General features: G+C 43.4%; 2 protein-coding genes, 3 non-coding genes and 1 pseudogene across 8 annotated transcripts; all 6 read left to right on the forward strand.

The window, feature by feature from the left end:
• Positions 1 to 1,989: 1,989 nt before the first annotated feature.
• LOC100579382 lies at positions 1,990 to 3,742 on the forward strand (annotated as a pseudogene).
• A 2,299-nt stretch (positions 3,743 to 6,041) lies between these two features.
• On the forward strand, positions 6,042 to 10,102 carry RPL17 (ribosomal protein L17). 3 transcript variants are annotated; one of them, XM_003267574.4, is made up of 7 exons: positions 6,042 to 6,131; positions 7,025 to 7,077; positions 7,157 to 7,197; positions 7,663 to 7,797; positions 8,039 to 8,137; positions 9,036 to 9,227; positions 10,020 to 10,102. In XM_003267574.4, the coding sequence occupies exons 2-7, from the start codon at positions 7,038 to 7,040 to the stop codon at positions 10,065 to 10,067; spliced, it is 555 nt and encodes a 184-aa protein (XP_003267622.1). In that variant the 5' UTR covers positions 6,042 to 6,131; positions 7,025 to 7,037; the 3' UTR covers positions 10,068 to 10,102. The 3 variants fall into 3 exon arrangements, with proteins under 3 accessions (XP_003267622.1, XP_004087761.1, XP_030666321.1); XM_004087713.3 differs by having other exon boundaries at positions 6,125 to 6,332; XM_030810461.1 differs by lacking the exon at positions 6,042 to 6,131 and adding an exon at positions 6,367 to 6,460.
• Positions 6,881 to 6,945, forward strand: LOC115834951. Its single transcript, XR_004029934.1, has one exon. It is a non-coding gene; the product is annotated as a small nucleolar RNA SNORD58 (small nucleolar RNA).
• LOC115834949 lies at positions 7,255 to 7,319 on the forward strand. The gene has a single exon (XR_004029932.1). It is a non-coding gene; the product is annotated as a small nucleolar RNA SNORD58 (small nucleolar RNA).
• Positions 9,278 to 9,341, forward strand: LOC115834950. Its single transcript, XR_004029933.1, has one exon. It is a non-coding gene; the product is annotated as a small nucleolar RNA SNORD58 (small nucleolar RNA).
• Positions 10,103 to 11,335: 1,233 nt separating the features above from the next.
• Positions 11,336 to 16,913, forward strand: C4H18orf32 (chromosome 4 C18orf32 homolog). Of its 2 annotated transcripts, none has more exons than XM_003267580.4 (3): positions 11,336 to 11,413; positions 14,760 to 14,947; positions 16,163 to 16,913. In XM_003267580.4, the coding sequence occupies exons 2-3, from the start codon at positions 14,783 to 14,785 to the stop codon at positions 16,226 to 16,228; spliced, it is 231 nt and encodes a 76-aa protein (XP_003267628.1). In that variant the 5' UTR covers positions 11,336 to 11,413; positions 14,760 to 14,782; the 3' UTR covers positions 16,229 to 16,913. The 2 variants fall into 2 exon arrangements, with proteins under 2 accessions (XP_003267628.1, XP_003267627.1); XM_003267579.4 differs by having other exon boundaries at positions 11,386 to 11,577.
• Positions 16,914 to 17,192: the final 279 nt, after the last annotated feature.

A 17,192-nucleotide genomic window follows, 5' to 3' on the forward strand; every position in this document is an offset into this window, starting at 1 on the left:
ATGCCTCAGCCTCCAAAGAAGCTGGAATTAACAGGCATGTGCCACCACTCCTGTCTAATTTTTGTATTTTTTGGTAGAGATGGTTTCACCATGTTGGTCAGGCTGGTCTGGAACTCCTGACCTCAGGTGATCCGCCCACCTCGGCCTCCCAAAGTACTGGGATTACAGGCCTGAGCCACCAAGCCTGGCCCGTGAACTATTAATAGTAAATGTAAAGCATCCAGCCACAACACGTGGTATAGGCTGAGTATCCCTAACCCGAAAATCCGAAATCCGAAATGTTCCAAAATCGAAAACTTTTTGAGAGCCAACATAACACCACAAGTGGAAAATTCCACACCTGACTTCACATGACAGGTCACAGTGAAAATGCTGGTACACAACTCAGTTTATTTAACATACCCAAGGAACAAAGACCCAGTGCCCTTCAGCTGCACTAGGTGCAGGCTGGATGCACTAAGGGCAGGTTCCCCTCGATGATGTCCCACGTGGATCCAAGACCTACATGCATTACTTATTGCAACTTTTTTGCTTATTCTCTGCTCTATGGTATAAAAATATTGAAAGATAACCAAGTTAATGAAAGAGGGAAAGTTCTTTTTTACACAAGTCCAATATAAAAAATGCTAATGGAATAACAGAATTACAAAGTCATTATTTTACAACACCTGATGACATAATGAATGTAGGCTCTGAACTTTAATAGCTCCTAAAGCCATTAGATGAAAAGCTGATGAGGAACTTCATAAGGAAGGGGTCACAGCAACAATTTCTGAACTCATTTGCCCATCTTTTTTTTTTTTTTTTAAATTTTCGGTTCTGGAAACGGTGTCTCTGTTACTCAGGGTACAGTGAAATGGCATGATCATGGCTCACTGCAGCTTCAAATTCCAAGACTCAAGCAATCCTCCCACCTTGGCCTCCCAAAGAGCTGGGATTACAGGCATGAGCCACTGTGCCCGGCCAACTGCCCAGTGTTAATATCAGTAAAAGTGAGACAATCAGATGACATTATGGACACACAAGGCAAAAACAGAGTCAAAAGTAATATAAGTAGTTTATTTGGGCCAAGTTTGAGGATTGCAACCTGGAAGCATAAATTCAAATTGCCCTAAATATATGCTCTGGTTCGCAGCAATTACAAGTGGATTTTTAAAGGAAAAAAAGACGAGGCAGTTTCTAAATTGTTTACCAAGAATTTACAGTAAAATAACGTAAGCTAGCCAGGCGCGGTGGCTCACGCCTGTAATCCCAGCACTTTGGGAGGCCAAGGCGGGCGGATCACGAGGTCAGGAGATCAAGACCAACCTAGCTAACACGGTGAAACCCCATCTCTACTAAAAATACAAAAAATTAGCTGGGCGTGGTGGCACACGCCTGTAGTTTCAGCTGCTCGGGAGGCTGAGGCAGGAAAATGGCTTGAATCCGGGAGGCAGAGGTTGCAATGAGCTGAGATCGCACCACTGCACTCCAGCCTGGGCGAAAGAGTGAGACTCCGTCTCAAAACAAACAAACAACAACAACAAAAAACAAAATATAAGCTATTGATTGGAAGTAAGTTGTTTTTGTATCACAAATTCCAGGAACATGAGAATAATGGGTAAGGCACTAGTCAGGAAACTACAGGAAAGAAAAGAAAGAACAAAATATCTTTAAACAATAGGCTGGGCTGGGCATGGTGACTCACACCTGTAATCCCAGCACTTTGGGAAGCCGAGGCAGGCAGATCACAAGGTCAGGAATTTGAGACCAGCCTGGCCAACATGGCGAAACCTCGTCTCTACTAAAAATACAAAAATTAGCCGGGTGTAGTGGTGGGTGCCTGTAATCCCAGCTACTCCAGAGGCTGAGGCAGAAGAATTTCGCTTGAACCTGGGAGGCAGATGTTGCAGTGAGCTGAGATTGTGCCATTGCATCCCAGCCGGGCAACACAGTGAGACTCCATCTCAAAAAAAAAAAAAAAAAAAAAAGAAAAGAAAAGAAAAGAAAGAAAAGGAATATTGCAACTACAAGCTGGACAGAATTAAGAATGCCTTGAAGACAGTAGAGTGCCAACCAGCAGACAGACAAACTGAAGGAGTTTTATGGACAAGCATTATGCCGTTTGGAATGCTATGATGAATACTTAGAGTATACAGAGATCTCACCTGAAACTCCCAAGATGATTATGAAAAGGAGAGGAAAACAAACCTTTCAGCAGTTGTTACTCCTCAAAGCAATTGGGAAAAAGTGGTTCCAGAGAACTTGGGCCTCCAAGAAGGCACACATGAACTGTGCTACAACACTGCATGTGTGCCGATTGGATAAGGCCAGCTGAACCAGGCCACAAAAATCCTACAAAAAGCTGAAGATCTTTGCCACTGTTCATGATCAGAAGACTGTGATGGGACTGAGAAAGACCCACAGGCAGGACTGGCCATCATTCATAGTCAGATGGCCTATATTCTGCAGCTTCAGGGTCGAACAGAGGAGGCTTTGCAACTTTACAATCAAATAATAAAACTGAAACCAACAGATGCGGGATTACTAGCTGTAATTGCAAACAACATCATTACCATTAACAAGGACCAAAATGTCTTTGACTCCAAGAAGAAGGTGAAATTAATCAATGCAGAAAGAGTGGAGTTTGAGCTTTCCAAGAAACAACTACAAGCTATAGAATTTAACAAAGCTTTACTTGCTATGTACACAAACCAGGCCAATTAATGCCGCAAAATATCAGCCAGTTTATAGTCTCAAAGTCCTGAGCATCTCCCATCTGTGTTAATCCAAGCTGCCCAGGTTTGCCTGGAAAGCAGCACACAAAAACAACAGAGCTGCTTCAGGAATTTTCAGATCAACATCCAGAAAATGCAGCTGAAATTAAGCTGACCATGGCACAGTCGAAGATTTCTCAAGGTAATATTTCTAAGCATGTCTAATATTGAGAAGCATAGGGGAGTTAAAGCAGAAACCAGGCATGGTGTCTGCATTCGTGATCATGTATAGCCATGAGGAAGATATTGATAGTGCCATTGAGGTCTTCACACAAACTATCCAGTGGTGTCAAAACCATCGGCCCAAATCTCCTGCTCATTTGTCCTTGATAAGAGAAACTGCAAACTTCAAATATAGACAGAAGAAGGAGGCAATTAGTGACCTAGAACAGCAATGGAAACAAAATCCAAAAGATTTTCACACCCTGACACAGCTTATTTCTGCTTCCTCACTTGTAGATCCAGAGAAAGACAAAGCTCTTTGTGAACACTTGTCATTATCAGATAGCATGACTCTAAAAGTAGATGTCAATGCTCTGGAAACTTCTCCTGGTGCTATGTACATTTGGAAGAAGAGTGGAAAAGTTACTAGAGATAGTCAACGAAAGGAGCAAGGGTGGTAAAATTTGAAAAAGAAGAAAAAGATGGGAAAATCGCCTAAGAATTATGACCCCAAAGTTACCCCAGATCCAGAAAGATGGCTACCAATGCAAGAACATTCTTACTACCGGGGAAGAAAGAAGAGTAAAAAGAAGGATCAGATTGGAAAAGGGACCCAGGGAGCAACTGCAGGAGCTTCATCAGAACTGGATGCCAGAAAAACTGTGGGCAGCCCGCCCACCTCCCCAAGACCTGGCAGTGCAGCGACACTATCTGCATCTACAAGTAACATCATACTCCCAAGACACCAGAGACCTGCAGGGGCTCCAGCAACAAAAAAGAAACAGCAACAGAAAAAGAAGAAAGGTGGAAAAGGTAGCTGGTGATGAGAATACTCTTGTTGCAGGCTGTTTTTTAAACTAGTCTCAGGAATATAATGTTAAACTAGTCTAGGAATATAATAAAGGTAACACAGCAAGAAGCAAAAAAAAAAAAAAAAAAAAAGAGAGAGAGAGGCTGCAGTGCGCTATGAATGAGCCACTGCACTCCAGCAGCCTGGGCAACAGAGAGAGATGCCATCTAAGAAAAAAGTTCATTTAAGTTTTATAGGAAAATCACTGAAGATTCAAAAGACAATAGTTTGTCAAAAGACAAACTATTCACTCAAAAGGAAATGATCTCACAAGGCTTAAACGTCTTCTAATCTAATCCAGTGCTGGCTGACAGACTCAAATGTGGTGTGACTTTTTAATTATAGGCTTGATTTCTCCCTAAAATCAGAGAAAATATGGTTGGAGTCCCTAGGGGATGGAGAAAGAAGGGATAAAAGATGAGGAAAGCAAAGGCCAGATCATGGAAGGCTCTTACATCATCCCCAAATATTTGGAACAGGGGACACAGGAAAAAAAAAGGAACCCCAAAAAATGACATGATCATTTTGACAGCCATTTTAGAAAAATGACTCTGTCAGGGCCAGGCGTGGTGGCTCACGTCTGTAATCCCAGCACTTTGGGAGGCTGAGGTGGGCGGATCACGTGAGGTCAGGAGTTCAAGACCAGCCTGGCCAACATGACAAAATCCCATCTCTACTAAAAATACAAATATTAGCTGGGCATCGTGGTGGGTGCCTGTAATCCCAGCTGCTTGGGAGGCTGAGGCAGGAGACTCGCTTGAACCTGGAGGCGGAGGTTGCAGTGAGCTGAGATCACACCACTGCACCCCAGCCTGGGGCCACAGAGTGAGATCTTGTCTCAAAAAAAAAAAAAAAAAAGAAAGAAAAAGAAAAGAAAAGAAAAGAAAAATGACTGGCAGGAATATGGAGGATATATTAAAGTGCAGAAATAATTAGGGCAAGTAGACCACTTAAAAGAAAAATCCAGATTTTGTTTAATAATTGTATGTGCAAAGACAAGAAGAGGGGAGTCTCTCATCTTTCTGGTTTAAGATCCTAGGTGTATGGGGAAGTCGCCAAACAAGGAAGGGAGAAAGGCAGGGTCGCCTAGGGACGCAAAGCTTGGTCACAGAAGCCTGCCTTGGATCCCAGGGCTGCCACTCCCAGCTGCCGGACCTTGGGTTTGCGTTTGCAGGGGAGTTCCTTTTTCTTCTTCTTCTTTTTAACACATTGTAGCAGCCAGATCAACTTCATCATCTACAAACGGTTGTCCTAAGGATTACTTGAGGAAATGCATGTAAAAACACTGAAAATACTGCCTGGAATCTAGTAAGCTTATAGAATCATTGTCTGTTACTCTTGTCACCATGCAACATCAAAGAGGAACCTGGGGGAGAAGATAGAGTTCTGTTTAAGGGCACGTTAGGTTTCAAATAACCTCAGGTCTTCAGGGACCTCCCAGAAAGGATGTCCAGGGAGTAGTTTGCTATCAGGGTCTAGCTCAGGAGAAAGATGTGGGGCGGGGGGTATTAATCTGGGAGTTAGCGTGCAGTTGAAAGCTCACGTGAGGGGAGGGAATTACCGAGGAAACACCATGGAATCCAGCATCAGCAATGGAAGTGGAGTCAAGGGGAGAGACTTGGGGCTGTGGTCTCCAACACTGAGGTCAAGGAAGCAAGTGAGCCTGGCCTGGAGTCTACTCTACTGGAGTTTGAGCTGCATAGAGGGGTGGTGCCATGAAATAGAAGACCTAACAAGCTAAGTGCATCACTGACTATGAGGGAATAACCAGAGAGATGACCTGGGGAAGGAAAAAAGGGAAGAAAATGCCAAAAGGTTTTCTCCTCCAGGTGAAGATCTAGAAGCAGTGGGGAACAACGAGGATATTGAACCAGACCCTTCAGTTAGCGCATTTTTCACACAGGTTATAATACAATTGATTGGATGACATTCTCATCCTGAGAATTTCCTGATTACCATAATTACGTCTCATCCTTTCATCTTTTTAATTGGCCATTTACAAACAACTTTCAGGGGTATGGGGCCACATAATCAAACCTAACTAGTGTTGACGAATAAATAAAATGTTTCTTTCATATCTAGTAATACGTAGCCTGTCCTAGAACTACAAACCTGTTTTTAATTGACTGACATTTAAAACCCTGAATTTTTATTTCTGTATACAAAAAAAGAGAACTTTGAGACAGTCCCTAAGGAGGCAATTCGTTTTCACACGTTCTTAAAACATATTCCACACTCCCTTCCCTTTCCTCCCTCCAGCCTCCTCAGATCTCGTTTCTTCGGCTACGAATCTCGCGAGAAGTCAAGTTCTCATGAGTTCTCCCAGAATCCACCGCTCTTCCTCTTTGCCTAAGCAGCCTGAGGTGAGCGTTTCTTCTGCGTTGCTCCGAGGGCTCAATCCTCCTGCCATCGCCGCCATCCTGGCTTCGGGGGCGCCGGTCTCCAGGTTCCCGGGAGGAGAACTCCTAGGGCTACTAAATCCTCGCTGGAGGCGGTGGTTTCTTATGCGGGAGGACGTGGCGGAGGGCCTGACTTTGGGAGCCGGGGGCCGGTCGGCCTCTGAGGTCCGCAGAGGGACGTGATGGGCGGGAATGGGGAGGACCGGGCTCCTCCACTGGTGGGGGCGCCGGCCCGCCGTGGGGCGCGGGTCGCCTGTGGTCCTTGCGGACTCCGTTAAGTCCAGTGTCTATTGGTGAGTGGTGGCCGGATACGCGACGCATTTGTGGCCGCAACGAGGAAAAAGTTTTGGGGGAAATAAAGTCAGGTGGAGGCTTTACACATTTCTACAAGAGTGTTGCGTACCGGAGGGCTCTTAACGTGGGTCATAGCCCGAAGGTGTTGAGAGAGACGGCACTACCTGCAGCCCTGACAGCGAAGGGGTTTCTGTAGAGCGGGAGGGAGGAGGTGTAGAGGGTTTTAGTTGAGTTGTGCCATGCGGATGCGTCGAGTCATTTTACGCCTGGAAGATCCAGCATTGGATTGAAACAGGCTGTATTTTCTTCCAAAGGGTGGACTGGATTGGTGAGGCCCGTGTGGGCTACTTCTGTGGAAGCAGTGCTGTAGTTACTGGCAGATAAAAGGGAAGGGAAGCCCTGGGTGGAGGAAAGGATGGCTGCGATGATGGCTTTCTTAGGACACCTTTGGATTAATAATGAAAACAACTACTCTCTGAGCAGCTGTTCGAATCATCTAATATTTATACTGAATGAATTACTGTAAATACGTATTGACAGAATTACACTGTACTTTTCTCTAGGTAATCTGTGAAAATGGTTCGCTATTCACTTGACCCGGAGAACCCCACGAAATGTAAGTGGACAGGAGGTAGATACCTATTTCCTACTTGGGGGTTGGCATAAGATACTAACCAAAACGTTTTATTTTCTAGCATGCAAATCAAGAGGTTCCAATCTTCGTGTTCACTTTAAGGTATGCGATTCATAGTTGTGATCCAACAGTTCCTCATGTTCTACTCAAAAAAGGTAGCTGCAGTGATGACTTTCTTAGGACACCTTTGGATTTACCGTGAAAATTAATAAATTCTGAGCAGCCACTTTATATTTAGGCATTGATCAGGGTGTAAGGATGTAGCGTTTGTGAAATTGAGAAGTACGAGAAAACCGTTTGAAAACCTAGTGTGCAGATCAAGATGGGACATTTTAATTGTAATTACATGATGATGGAATTTAAACATTTTACAGTGAATAAATGGAGTTTTGGGGTTTTCTCTAGCTTCAACGAAGGTTCCCTGGCTTTTAGTCACAAGTTTTTTTTAATTGCCTTGCCCCCAAAGAATAGAAATAACTTGACATTTTGAAAAGCTGAAAATTTAACGTTTACTTTAAAAATTAAAGCTTTGATCTAGTTAACCAACACGTTATTCTTCATACTTAGAACACTCGTGAAACTGCTCAGGCCATCAAGGGTATGCATATACGAAAAGCCACGAAGTATCTGAAAGATGTCACTTTACAGAAACAGTGCGTACCATTCCGACGTTACAATGGTGGAGTTGGCAGGTGTGCGCAGGTGAGAATTCTTAGTTGCCATTTGAAAAGACAGATTTTATGGAAAAGTGATGGGATAGGATAAGAATGGCTAAGATCCGTGCTGATGAACCTATTTCTGGTTGCTGTAATGACAGGTCACCTTGGATTGATGGTGAAATAAACCATATCCTAAGAAACCTTGATGTCAGATAAAATAAATTCATCTTGGCTGTAATGTTAATTTAAATCAAGGAAAATGACTCATCTCCATTTTCTTTCAGGCCAAGCAGTGGGGCTGGACACAAGGTCGGTGGCCAAAAAAGAGTGCTGAATTTTTGCTGCACATGCTTAAAAACGCAGAGAGTAATGCTGAACTTAAGGTACCCAAACCATTGATGTCCTGTGCAACTTGGGTGGTTGTTTAATTAATGTTGGCTCTTCAGATTTATGTGCTTGATTTTCTTGTTTTCAGTAATTAACTCATTTAGGATTTTTTAAATTTCTATCTCCAGTTTCCACGGAACGAAACTATTTCCTTTTTTTTTTGAGTCCCTTTATGGCAAAATTCTGTGACGATCCAGAAGCATGCTCTGTGGTCTCTAAGCCTAACACTTAGTATTTCTAGTTTTCTGCTGTCTTTTTACACTGGAGGTACTTTAGGGGCTTTTACCCCTTTTTATGCCATACACCTTTGGTAGTATGGTTAATTATCAAAATGATTGCCTGGGCAGTGATTAATGTGGTTTGTGGCCTACCTTCATAATGGAGAGTCATGTTACATTACAGAAAGAAACTGTTTAAAATTTCAAAAAGTTTAAACAATGACAAACTTGTGTTGACAAAACACAAATTTCTCCATTTTGTATATTACCCATTAGGCTTTTGCATTTGAAGGTCTGGGCCAGAACTGGAATTAGTTTGGGTCTGTATGGCTCCAAACCTTCTAAGCCATGCTGAGAAATTTTATCATCAAGACTTCGAATTGGGTTCTTCCTTACCCCTCAGCTCTCCACCCGTCTAAGGATCTTTGGGAAGGCCACTCATAGACAAAATGTATAGCACACTGAGTTTGGTGGCAATTTAGACACATAAAGGTGAAGGTAGACAACTGTTTAAAAAAAATGCTGTTTGCAGAATAAAAGGATTGCCTTTCAAAAATGATTTCATTGAGGCAAGACCTTGGAGCAAGCCTGGGAATTCCTATTTAGCAATGATAGTTTGTGGTGTTTTACCAATTAAGGATGTTCCTGGTTTCATTCTCCTTCCTTTCTTCCCCAGGGTTTAGACGTAGATTCTCTGGTCATTGAGCATATCCAAGTGAACAAAGCACCTAAGATGCGCCGCCGGACCTACAGAGCTCATGGTCGGATTAACCCATACATGAGCTCTCCCTGCCACATTGAGATGATCCTTACGGAAAAGGAACAGATTGTTCCTAAACCAGAAGAGGAGGTTGCCCAGAAGAAAAAGGTAAATTAGTAGTTGCCCAGTTTTGTTTGTGATAGTAGAAAGATGTGTGGTTGCTGTGATGACTATCTTAGGACACCTTTGGAATAACTATGAAAGAAAACTATTCTGAGCAACCCTTTCACCTGTCTTATTTTGGCTTTTGTAAGTTTGTTTCTTGACTAATAATAAATGGTAAGTTTTCTGTAATCCCAGCACTTTGGGAGGTCGAGGTGGGTGGATCACGAGGTCAGGAGATCAAGACCATCCTGGCCAACACGGTGAAACCCTATCTCTACTAAAAACACACAAAAAATTAGCTGGGCGTGGTGGCGGGCACCTGTAGTCCCAGCTACTCAGGAGGCTGAGGCAGGAGAATGGCGTGAACCCGGAAGGAGGAACTTGCAGTGAGCCGAGATCGCGCCACTGCACTCCAGCCTGGGCGACAGAGCAAGACGCCGTCTCAAAAAAAAAAAATGGTAGTTTTATATTCAATATCTCAGGCCCGTATGATTATCTGCTGATGGCCCCACTTAGATGTACATAGTCACTTCAAAATGGGCCCTCCTCCCAAATCTAAGAAGCTTGATTTCAGTAATTGAGCACATTCAGTTCTTTTAAGTCAAGAACCTGAGTGATTCTGTACGCTAATCTTTACATCTAATGAACTTAAGTTCTGTTGATTTCTACCATTTAAGTATTTTCCCCCTTAGTCTTCTAACGACTAGGTTTCCTGCCTCCAGAATAAGCTGAAGTCCTCCAATATGTACTATGGTTTTCTCCAAGAAACTTAACAACACATTTTTCTTTCCCCAGATATCCCAGAAGAAACTGAAGAAACAAAAACTTATGGCACGGGAGTAAATTCAGCATTAAAATAAATGTAATTAAAAGGAAAAGAATGTTGGTTGTCTTTATTAGTGAACATATTTCAAGTGTCCATACAAGGATGGATCAAATGAGGATTTTTTAGGATTAGAATTAGAAACAGGTTGTTTACCCTGCACCATTAAAAACCATTTTCATGGTTGGGCCCAGTGGCTCATTTCTATAGTCCCAGCACTTTGGGAGGTGGAGGCTGACTGCTTGAGCCCAGGAGTTCAAGCCCAGCCAGGGCAACATGACAGAACCCTGTCTCTCTTAAAAAAAAAAAAAAAGATTAAGTGTGGTGTCACTTCCATGTAGTCCCAGCTAATTGGGGGGCTGAGGTGGGAGGCTGCAGTGAGCACTACTGCACCCTAACGTGGGCAAGACAGAACAAGACCCTATCTCAAAAAAAGTTTCATTATCCCAAAAGGAATTTGCAGTGGTTTTCTTTGCAGAATAATCCAGTATGTGAATATACCAGTTGATCATCCCCAGTTGGAAATGGCTCCATTGAGCATTGCCTTTGAGTATGACAGCACTCAGGCTCAGGTGTTGAAGCTTTTTAGGTTGATGCTCAACCTGTATCATTTCATCAATTGATAAACAGGTTTTTTTGCTGTTAGAAGCGATGCTACTGTGAACGTTTGTGTGCAGATTTTTGTGTTTTCATTTCTCGAGTATATACTAGAGTGGAATTGCTAGATCATAAGGTTACCCGAGTAAACATCTGAGGAACTTCCAATGTTTCCAAAAAGGCTGCACGTTACATTTCCACCAGCGGTTTATGGAGGGCCCCAGTTTCCACGCATCCTTGCCAACACGTACTGACATCCTAGCGAGTGTCAGTACTTTCGTTTATAAAGTGATATAACTGCTTCTTTTAAGCAACTGACTTTCGTAAAGTTGGCCTTAATGTTACTTTGCTCTGCCCTTGAATTTAAGAAACCAGCAAAACTAATAGCTTATCCACAATTGCCTCTCAATGGCCTAGTTGCCACCTTCCCTGTGGGTGCCGCGCCGTTTGCACGGCCGTCATCCTTTACCGAGACTGTTCTGAATTTTAATCCTGCGTTCTGGGTATGGGAGTAGTCAGGTCAGGCTTTCTTCCCGCAGCGAAGCTTTGTGTTGGGCATCTGGGACGCGCAGGACTTGCGCGCTACCTGCAGGCCGCAGAGCCGGAAGCCCCGCCGCGTCCCCATGGGCAACACTGCTGCGTGCTGTGCGTCCCCGGGCTGACGCAGCGCGCCTTTGTCGTCCCCGTTGAAGGCGCCCATTGGCTCGGCTGCGGATCGTCCTTCCCTCCGGAAGTGCGGACATTGTCAGCTGCGTTTCCGCGGTCGCGGGTGAGTGTGTCCGGGCTAGCGGCCTGGGTTGGGCTTTGTAGTTGCTCCGCAGGCCCAGCCCGGGCCGCGCTCGCAGAGTCCCAGCCGGTGCGCGGCCTCCTGCTTCCTCCCTCCTCGGCGGTCGCGGCCCGCCGGCCTCCGCGGTGCCCGCCTTCGCTCTCAGGGTACCTTCCTTCCGCAAGCGCGCTCCTCCGCCCTCCTACCCGCCCTCCCCTCCCCTCCCCTCTGTCTGTATTCTTTGTCCACCACCGGCGCCCTCGGCGCTTGCATTTGCCTCTCCGATACTTTAATATTGATTTTGTTCTTTTCCGTGGCCAAGTATCGGTTTCACATCCCTTCTATGACCTTCACCGTTAGGCCTCTGTTCTCGTCTCTTTTCAGTCGTTGTCATTGACTCAACCTGTCCCCGCTCCCTCTGTCTCCACTAAGATGACATGCTCAACTGGATGACTTGGAGGAAGGTGGCTTTCCTTATTATGCCTTCCCTATTTCGGATGGAGCCTCAGACAACTGTCTACTCTATTGTCTGGACTTAAGTCGAGTGAAAGAAGATTCCTCTGCAACAGCTTTAATCCGTTTTGCTCGCTTTGTTGGCTTGGAGCGAATAATTATAATAATATCTCGTAGCCACCTTCTAGACTTTTCTGACCCAATTTCCACATGTGTGAAGTAAAATATCTTACCGAAGTATTATTATGAAGATTAAAAGATACAAATAGGCTTCATTCTGAAGAGAGCTAAAAAGTCTCTTAAAACCCATAATTGTGGCGTAAGTGATTAGTAGTATTTGTTCTCGAGAGTTTATGTACACCGTACTGTGTGCGAACTTACTTAAAACACAATTGCAGAAGTAAAAATGAATCTTTATGATGGAGGGCCTGTCAGTCACTAAATTAGTACTGGTAGCATTGCCAGTTGTTTTGAAGGGGTTTAGCTGGTTTGGAAAGTTTGGTAAAAACATGACCATTGTGTTTTTGGAAGAGGAAAAGGCAAGAGCATTGAGGAAAACCAGAACTGGAAATAATGGTCTTAGGAGCTCTAGTTACCAGTTACCTCTGTGAGAACTTTGGACAGGTTACAACTTTTGGATTTTTTTTTTTTTTTTTAATCTTGAGATAGGGTCTGCCTCTGTGGCCCAGGCTGGAGTCCAGAGGGCCATCATAGCTCACGGCAGTTTCGGCTTTCCTGGGCGCAAGCGGTTCTCTCCTTCCTCAGCTCCCCAAATACCTGGGACTACAGGCGCGTGCCACCACACCTTGCTAATTATTTAAAAAAAAAAATTAGGCCAGGTTCCGCTAATCCCAGCACTTTGGGAGGCCTAGGCGGGAGGATCACTTGAGCTCAGGACTTCAAGATCAGCATGGGCAACACAGTGAGACCTCATCTCCACTAAAAATTAAAAAATTAGTTGGGCATTGTGGTGCAGGCCTGTGGTCCTTCCTACTCAGGAGGCTGAGGAAGGGGGATAGCTTGAGTCTGGGAAGTCAAGGCTGCAGTGAACTCTGAACACAAGTGGTATGTTTGAGACATTGCACTTTAGCCTGAGCAAACAGAGCAAGACCCTGTCTCAAAAAGAAAAAAAAAAAACCACTATTGCCCAGGCAATTTTTTTTTTTCAATGTGACCTCTGCCTCCCAGGTTCAAGCAGTTCTCCTGCCTCAGCCTCCCCAGTAGCTGGGATTACAGGTGCCCACCACCACACCCAGCTAATTTTTGTGTTTTTAGTAGAGACGGGTTTTGCCATGTTGGCCATGCTGGTTTCGAACTCCTTACCTCAGATGATCCGCCCCCTCAGCCTCCCAAGGTGCTGGGATTACAGGCATGAGCCACCGCGCCCAGCCTCAATTTACATTTTTGTTTATAGCTCTTGCTTGTAATTCATTTCAAAGACACATTCAGATTTGATTCTCTAGGCCACTGTTTGCCTGTATTGTGAATAATTTTAAAATGTCTAAGCATAGTGATGGTGCTGACTCATTTGCCAGCAGATGCTACTTAATTTGCAATATTTTGAAAATAAGAAATCTTTTTTTTTTTTTTTGAGACGGAGTTTTGCTCTGTCACCCAGGCTGGAGTGCAGTGGCATGATCTTGGGTCACCGCAACCTCTGCCTCCCGGGTTCAAGCGATTCTCCCGCCTCAGCCTCCCGAGTAGCTGGGATTACAGGCATGCATCACCATGCCTGGCTAATTTTGTATTTTTAGTAGAGACGGGGTTTCACCATGTTGGTTAGGCTGGTCTCAAACTCCTGATCTCAGGTGATCTGCCCGCCTCGGCCTCCCAAAGTGCTGGGATTACAGGTGTGAGCCACCACACCCGGCCCATTTTTTAAACTCTAAATAGACATAGTAGCAAAGGTACCCAACCTCACTGATTGTTTGAGGATTAAATGAGTTGATATATGTAAACTGTCTAGCACCTATGAAATGTTGTTGTTTTTCCTTTATAATCAAATTCATGATTAGGGAGCAGTGATTGGAAGTTTGGAAGCAGGCACCTCATTATTATTCATGCCTACCACCTATTATTTCTTTATTTTGAGATGGAGTCTTGCTCTGTCACCCAGGCTGGAGTGCAGTGGTGGGATCTCGGCTCACTGCATCCCTTGCCTCTTGGGTTCAAGCAATTCTCCTGCCTCAGCCTCCTGAGTAGCTCGGATTACAGGTGCACGCCACTACGCCTGGCTGATTTTTGTATTTTTAGTAGAGACAGGGTTTTACCATGTTGGCCAGGCTGGTCTCGAACTCCTGACCTCATGAGCTGCCCACCTCAGCCTCCCAAAGTGCTGGGATTACAGGCATGAGCCACTGTACCTGGCCTATTTCTTTATCTTGTAGATAGCAGCTTTTTATTTAATAAAGTCTTTTTTTAGCAAATATAATAGTATGTTTTAAGTTTTTCCTACACTGTAGAAAGTCCTTTCATGTATATATATATATATATATATATATATGTATATATGTATGTATTATTATCTTTTTTTTTTTTTGAAACAAAGTCTCTCTGTGTCATCCAGGCTGGAGAGCAGTGGCATGAACACGGCTCACTGCAGCCTCAACCTCCTGGGCTCTAGTGATCCTCCTGTCCCAGCCACTTATGTAGCTGGGACCACAGGAGTACGCCACCATGCCCAGCTAATTTTTTGATCTTGTAGATACAAGGTCTCACTTTGTTGTGCAGGTTGGTTTCAAAGTCCTGGGCTCAAGCTATCCTCTTGCTTCCCAAAGTGCTGGGATTACAGGCGTGAGCCACCACATCTATCCCCTTTCAGATATCTTAATCTTGGTAAATTCTTTCAGTTACTAATCTGTGATGAACTAATCTTTTTCTTCATATATATCAACAGTTGAGGAGCTCAAGCTCAGGAAAATGGTGTGCATTCCTTGTATCGTCATTCCAGTTCTGCTCTGGATCTACAAAAAATTCCTGGAGCCATACATATACCCTCTGGTTTCCCCCTTCGTTAGTCGTATATGGCCTAAGAAAGCAATACAGGAATCCAATGATACAAACAAAGGCAAAGTGGACTGTAAGGTAAGAAAATTCACATGCCTTGAATAAGAGCAGTGAAAGGGGGTAGTACTTGGGTGAAACACTTAGATTTTGGAAAGACAAGTTTTAGAACCAGAAGCTTCAATAGTTTGTCTAACATTTGGCTTAAATTGAAGTTTTTTTTAAAGTAGGCCTCTGATTAATGCATTTGCCCTTTGGCCAAAATGATAACCAGTATTTTCTGACTGATAAGTGTAATGGTAAACAGCTAATGGATGAAGAGAGATTATACTAATACAAACCAGTTTCACTGATTGATAACTTTGGTAAGAGATTTAATTAGAAGGATCATAGAGATTTAAAAAAAACAACACTTATTTAAAAAATGAGTGGACAACTCTGTTGTCTTTAGAATTGGTGTTTTTTTAGATTCAACTTTGTACTCAGCTGCACTAATTTAGCCATCCTGCCCATTTCTGGAAGCAAAATGTTTTCACTCTGAAGTTTGTTGTCTGTTTTTAAAGAGAACGTTTCTTGAGCCGGGCGCGGTAGCTCACGCCTATAATCCCAGCACTTTGGGAGGTCAAGATGGGTTGATCAGCTGAGGTCAGGAGTTTGAGACCAGCAAGACCAACATGGTGAAATCCTGTTTCTACTAAAAATACCAAAATTAGTGAGGCGCGGTGGTGGGCACCTGTAATCTCAGCTACTCAGGAGGCTGAGGTGGGAGGATCGCTTGAACCTGGGTGGCAGAGGTTGCAGTGAGCCAAGATCGCATCATTGCACTCCAGCCTGGGCGACAAGAACGAAACTCCATCTCAAAAAAAAAAGAAGAGAATATCTCTTAATATCTTTTTGTTGTAATAATTTCTTCCTTCCTTCCTTCCTTCCTTCCTTCCTTCCTTCCTTCCTTCTTCTTTTCTTTCTTTCTATTTTGTTTTTGAGATGAAGTCTCGCTCTGTCACCAGGCTAGAGTGCAGTGGCACAATCTTGGCTCACCACAACTTCCACCTCCCAGGTTCAAATGATTCTCCTGCCTCAGCCTCCTTAGTAGCTGGGATTACAGGCATATGCCACCACACCCAGCTAATTTTTGTATTTTTAGTAGAGATGGGGTTTCACCATGTTAGCCAGGATGGTCTCGATCTCCTGACCTCGTGATCTGCCTGCCTCAGCCTCCCAAAGTGCTGGGATTACAGGCGTAAGCCACCGCACCCGGCTTGTTATAATAATTTCTAAAATGTTTTTTCATTTTAGGGTGCAGACATGAATGGATTACCAACAAAAGGACCAACAGAAATCTCTGATAAAAAGAAAGACTAAAGCAATTTTCCTAAAGGACCTCATCATTTAAAAAATGGACCTGATAATATGAAGCATCTTCCTTGTAATTGTCTCTGACCTTTTTATCTGAGACCGGAATTCAGGATAGGAGTCCAGATATTTACCTGATACTCATCAGGAAATACATGATATCTGTATTTAAAATGTAGTTAGTTATATTTAATGACCTCATTCCTAAGTTCCTTTTTCGTTAATGTAGCTTTAATTTCTGTTATTGCTGTTTGAATAATATGATTAAATAGAAGGTTTGTGCCAGTAGACATTATGTTACTAAATCAGCACTTCAAAATCTTTGGTTCTCTGATTCATATGAATTTGCTGTTTGCTCTAATTTCTTTGGGCTCTTCTAATTTGAGTGGAGTACAATTTTATTATGAAACAGTCCAGTGAAACTGCAGGGAAATGAAGGTAGAATTTTGGGAGGTAATAATGATGTGAAACATAAAGATTTAATAATTACTGTCCAACACAGTGGAGCAGCTTGTCCACAAATATAGTAATTACTATTTATTGCTCTAAGGAAGATTTAAAAAAGATAGGGAAAAGGGGGAAACTTCTTTGAAAAATGAAACATCTTTTACATAAATGTCTAATTATAAAATTTTAATCCTTACTGCATTTCTTCTGTTCCTACCAATGTATTAAACATTCAGTTTAACTGGTAGTTCATTTCCTTTTAAAGTCTATTGAAATATCAAAAGGGAAATTTTTCACCACATCAGAAGGCAGAATTTGGATGTTGCGATGGCATCTGTGTAGTGGTGGTACAACAGTTACCATTGTTGCATAACAGGACACTCCAAAATTTAGTGGTTTTCAGCAGCAGTGACTCGACTGGGCAGTTCTTTGCTGTTCTGGGCTCACTCATGGCTGGCTGGGTCTGGGTCTGGACCTGGGCCGCTATGTGATTTTTATCTTGGGCTTTGAAAATTCAGTGTAGGGA

Source organism: Nomascus leucogenys, chromosome 4 (assembly GCF_006542625.1).
Source record: "Nomascus leucogenys isolate Asia chromosome 4, Asia_NLE_v1, whole genome shotgun sequence".
Classification (NCBI taxonomy): Eukaryota; Metazoa; Chordata; class Mammalia; order Primates; family Hylobatidae; genus Nomascus; species Nomascus leucogenys.

Excerpts from the sequence above, each read along its gene's own strand:
- RPL17 (XM_003267574.4), top strand. The coding sequence starts at position 7,038 with ATGGTTCGCTATTCACTTGACCCGGAGAACCCCACGAAAT. Across the intron at positions 7,798-8,038 it reads GAGTTGGCAGGTGTGCGCAG|GCCAAGCAGTGGGGCTGGAC; the intron begins GTGAGAATTCTT and ends ATTTTCTTTCAG. Across the intron at positions 9,228-10,019 it reads AGGTTGCCCAGAAGAAAAAG|ATATCCCAGAAGAAACTGAA; the intron begins GTAAATTAGTAG and ends TTCTTTCCCCAG.
- C4H18orf32 (XM_003267580.4), top strand. The coding sequence starts at position 14,783 with ATGGTGTGCATTCCTTGTATCGTCATTCCAGTTCTGCTCTGGATCTAC. Across the intron at positions 14,948-16,162 it reads AAGGCAAAGTGGACTGTAAG|GGTGCAGACATGAATGGATT; the intron begins GTAAGAAAATTC and ends TTTTCATTTTAG.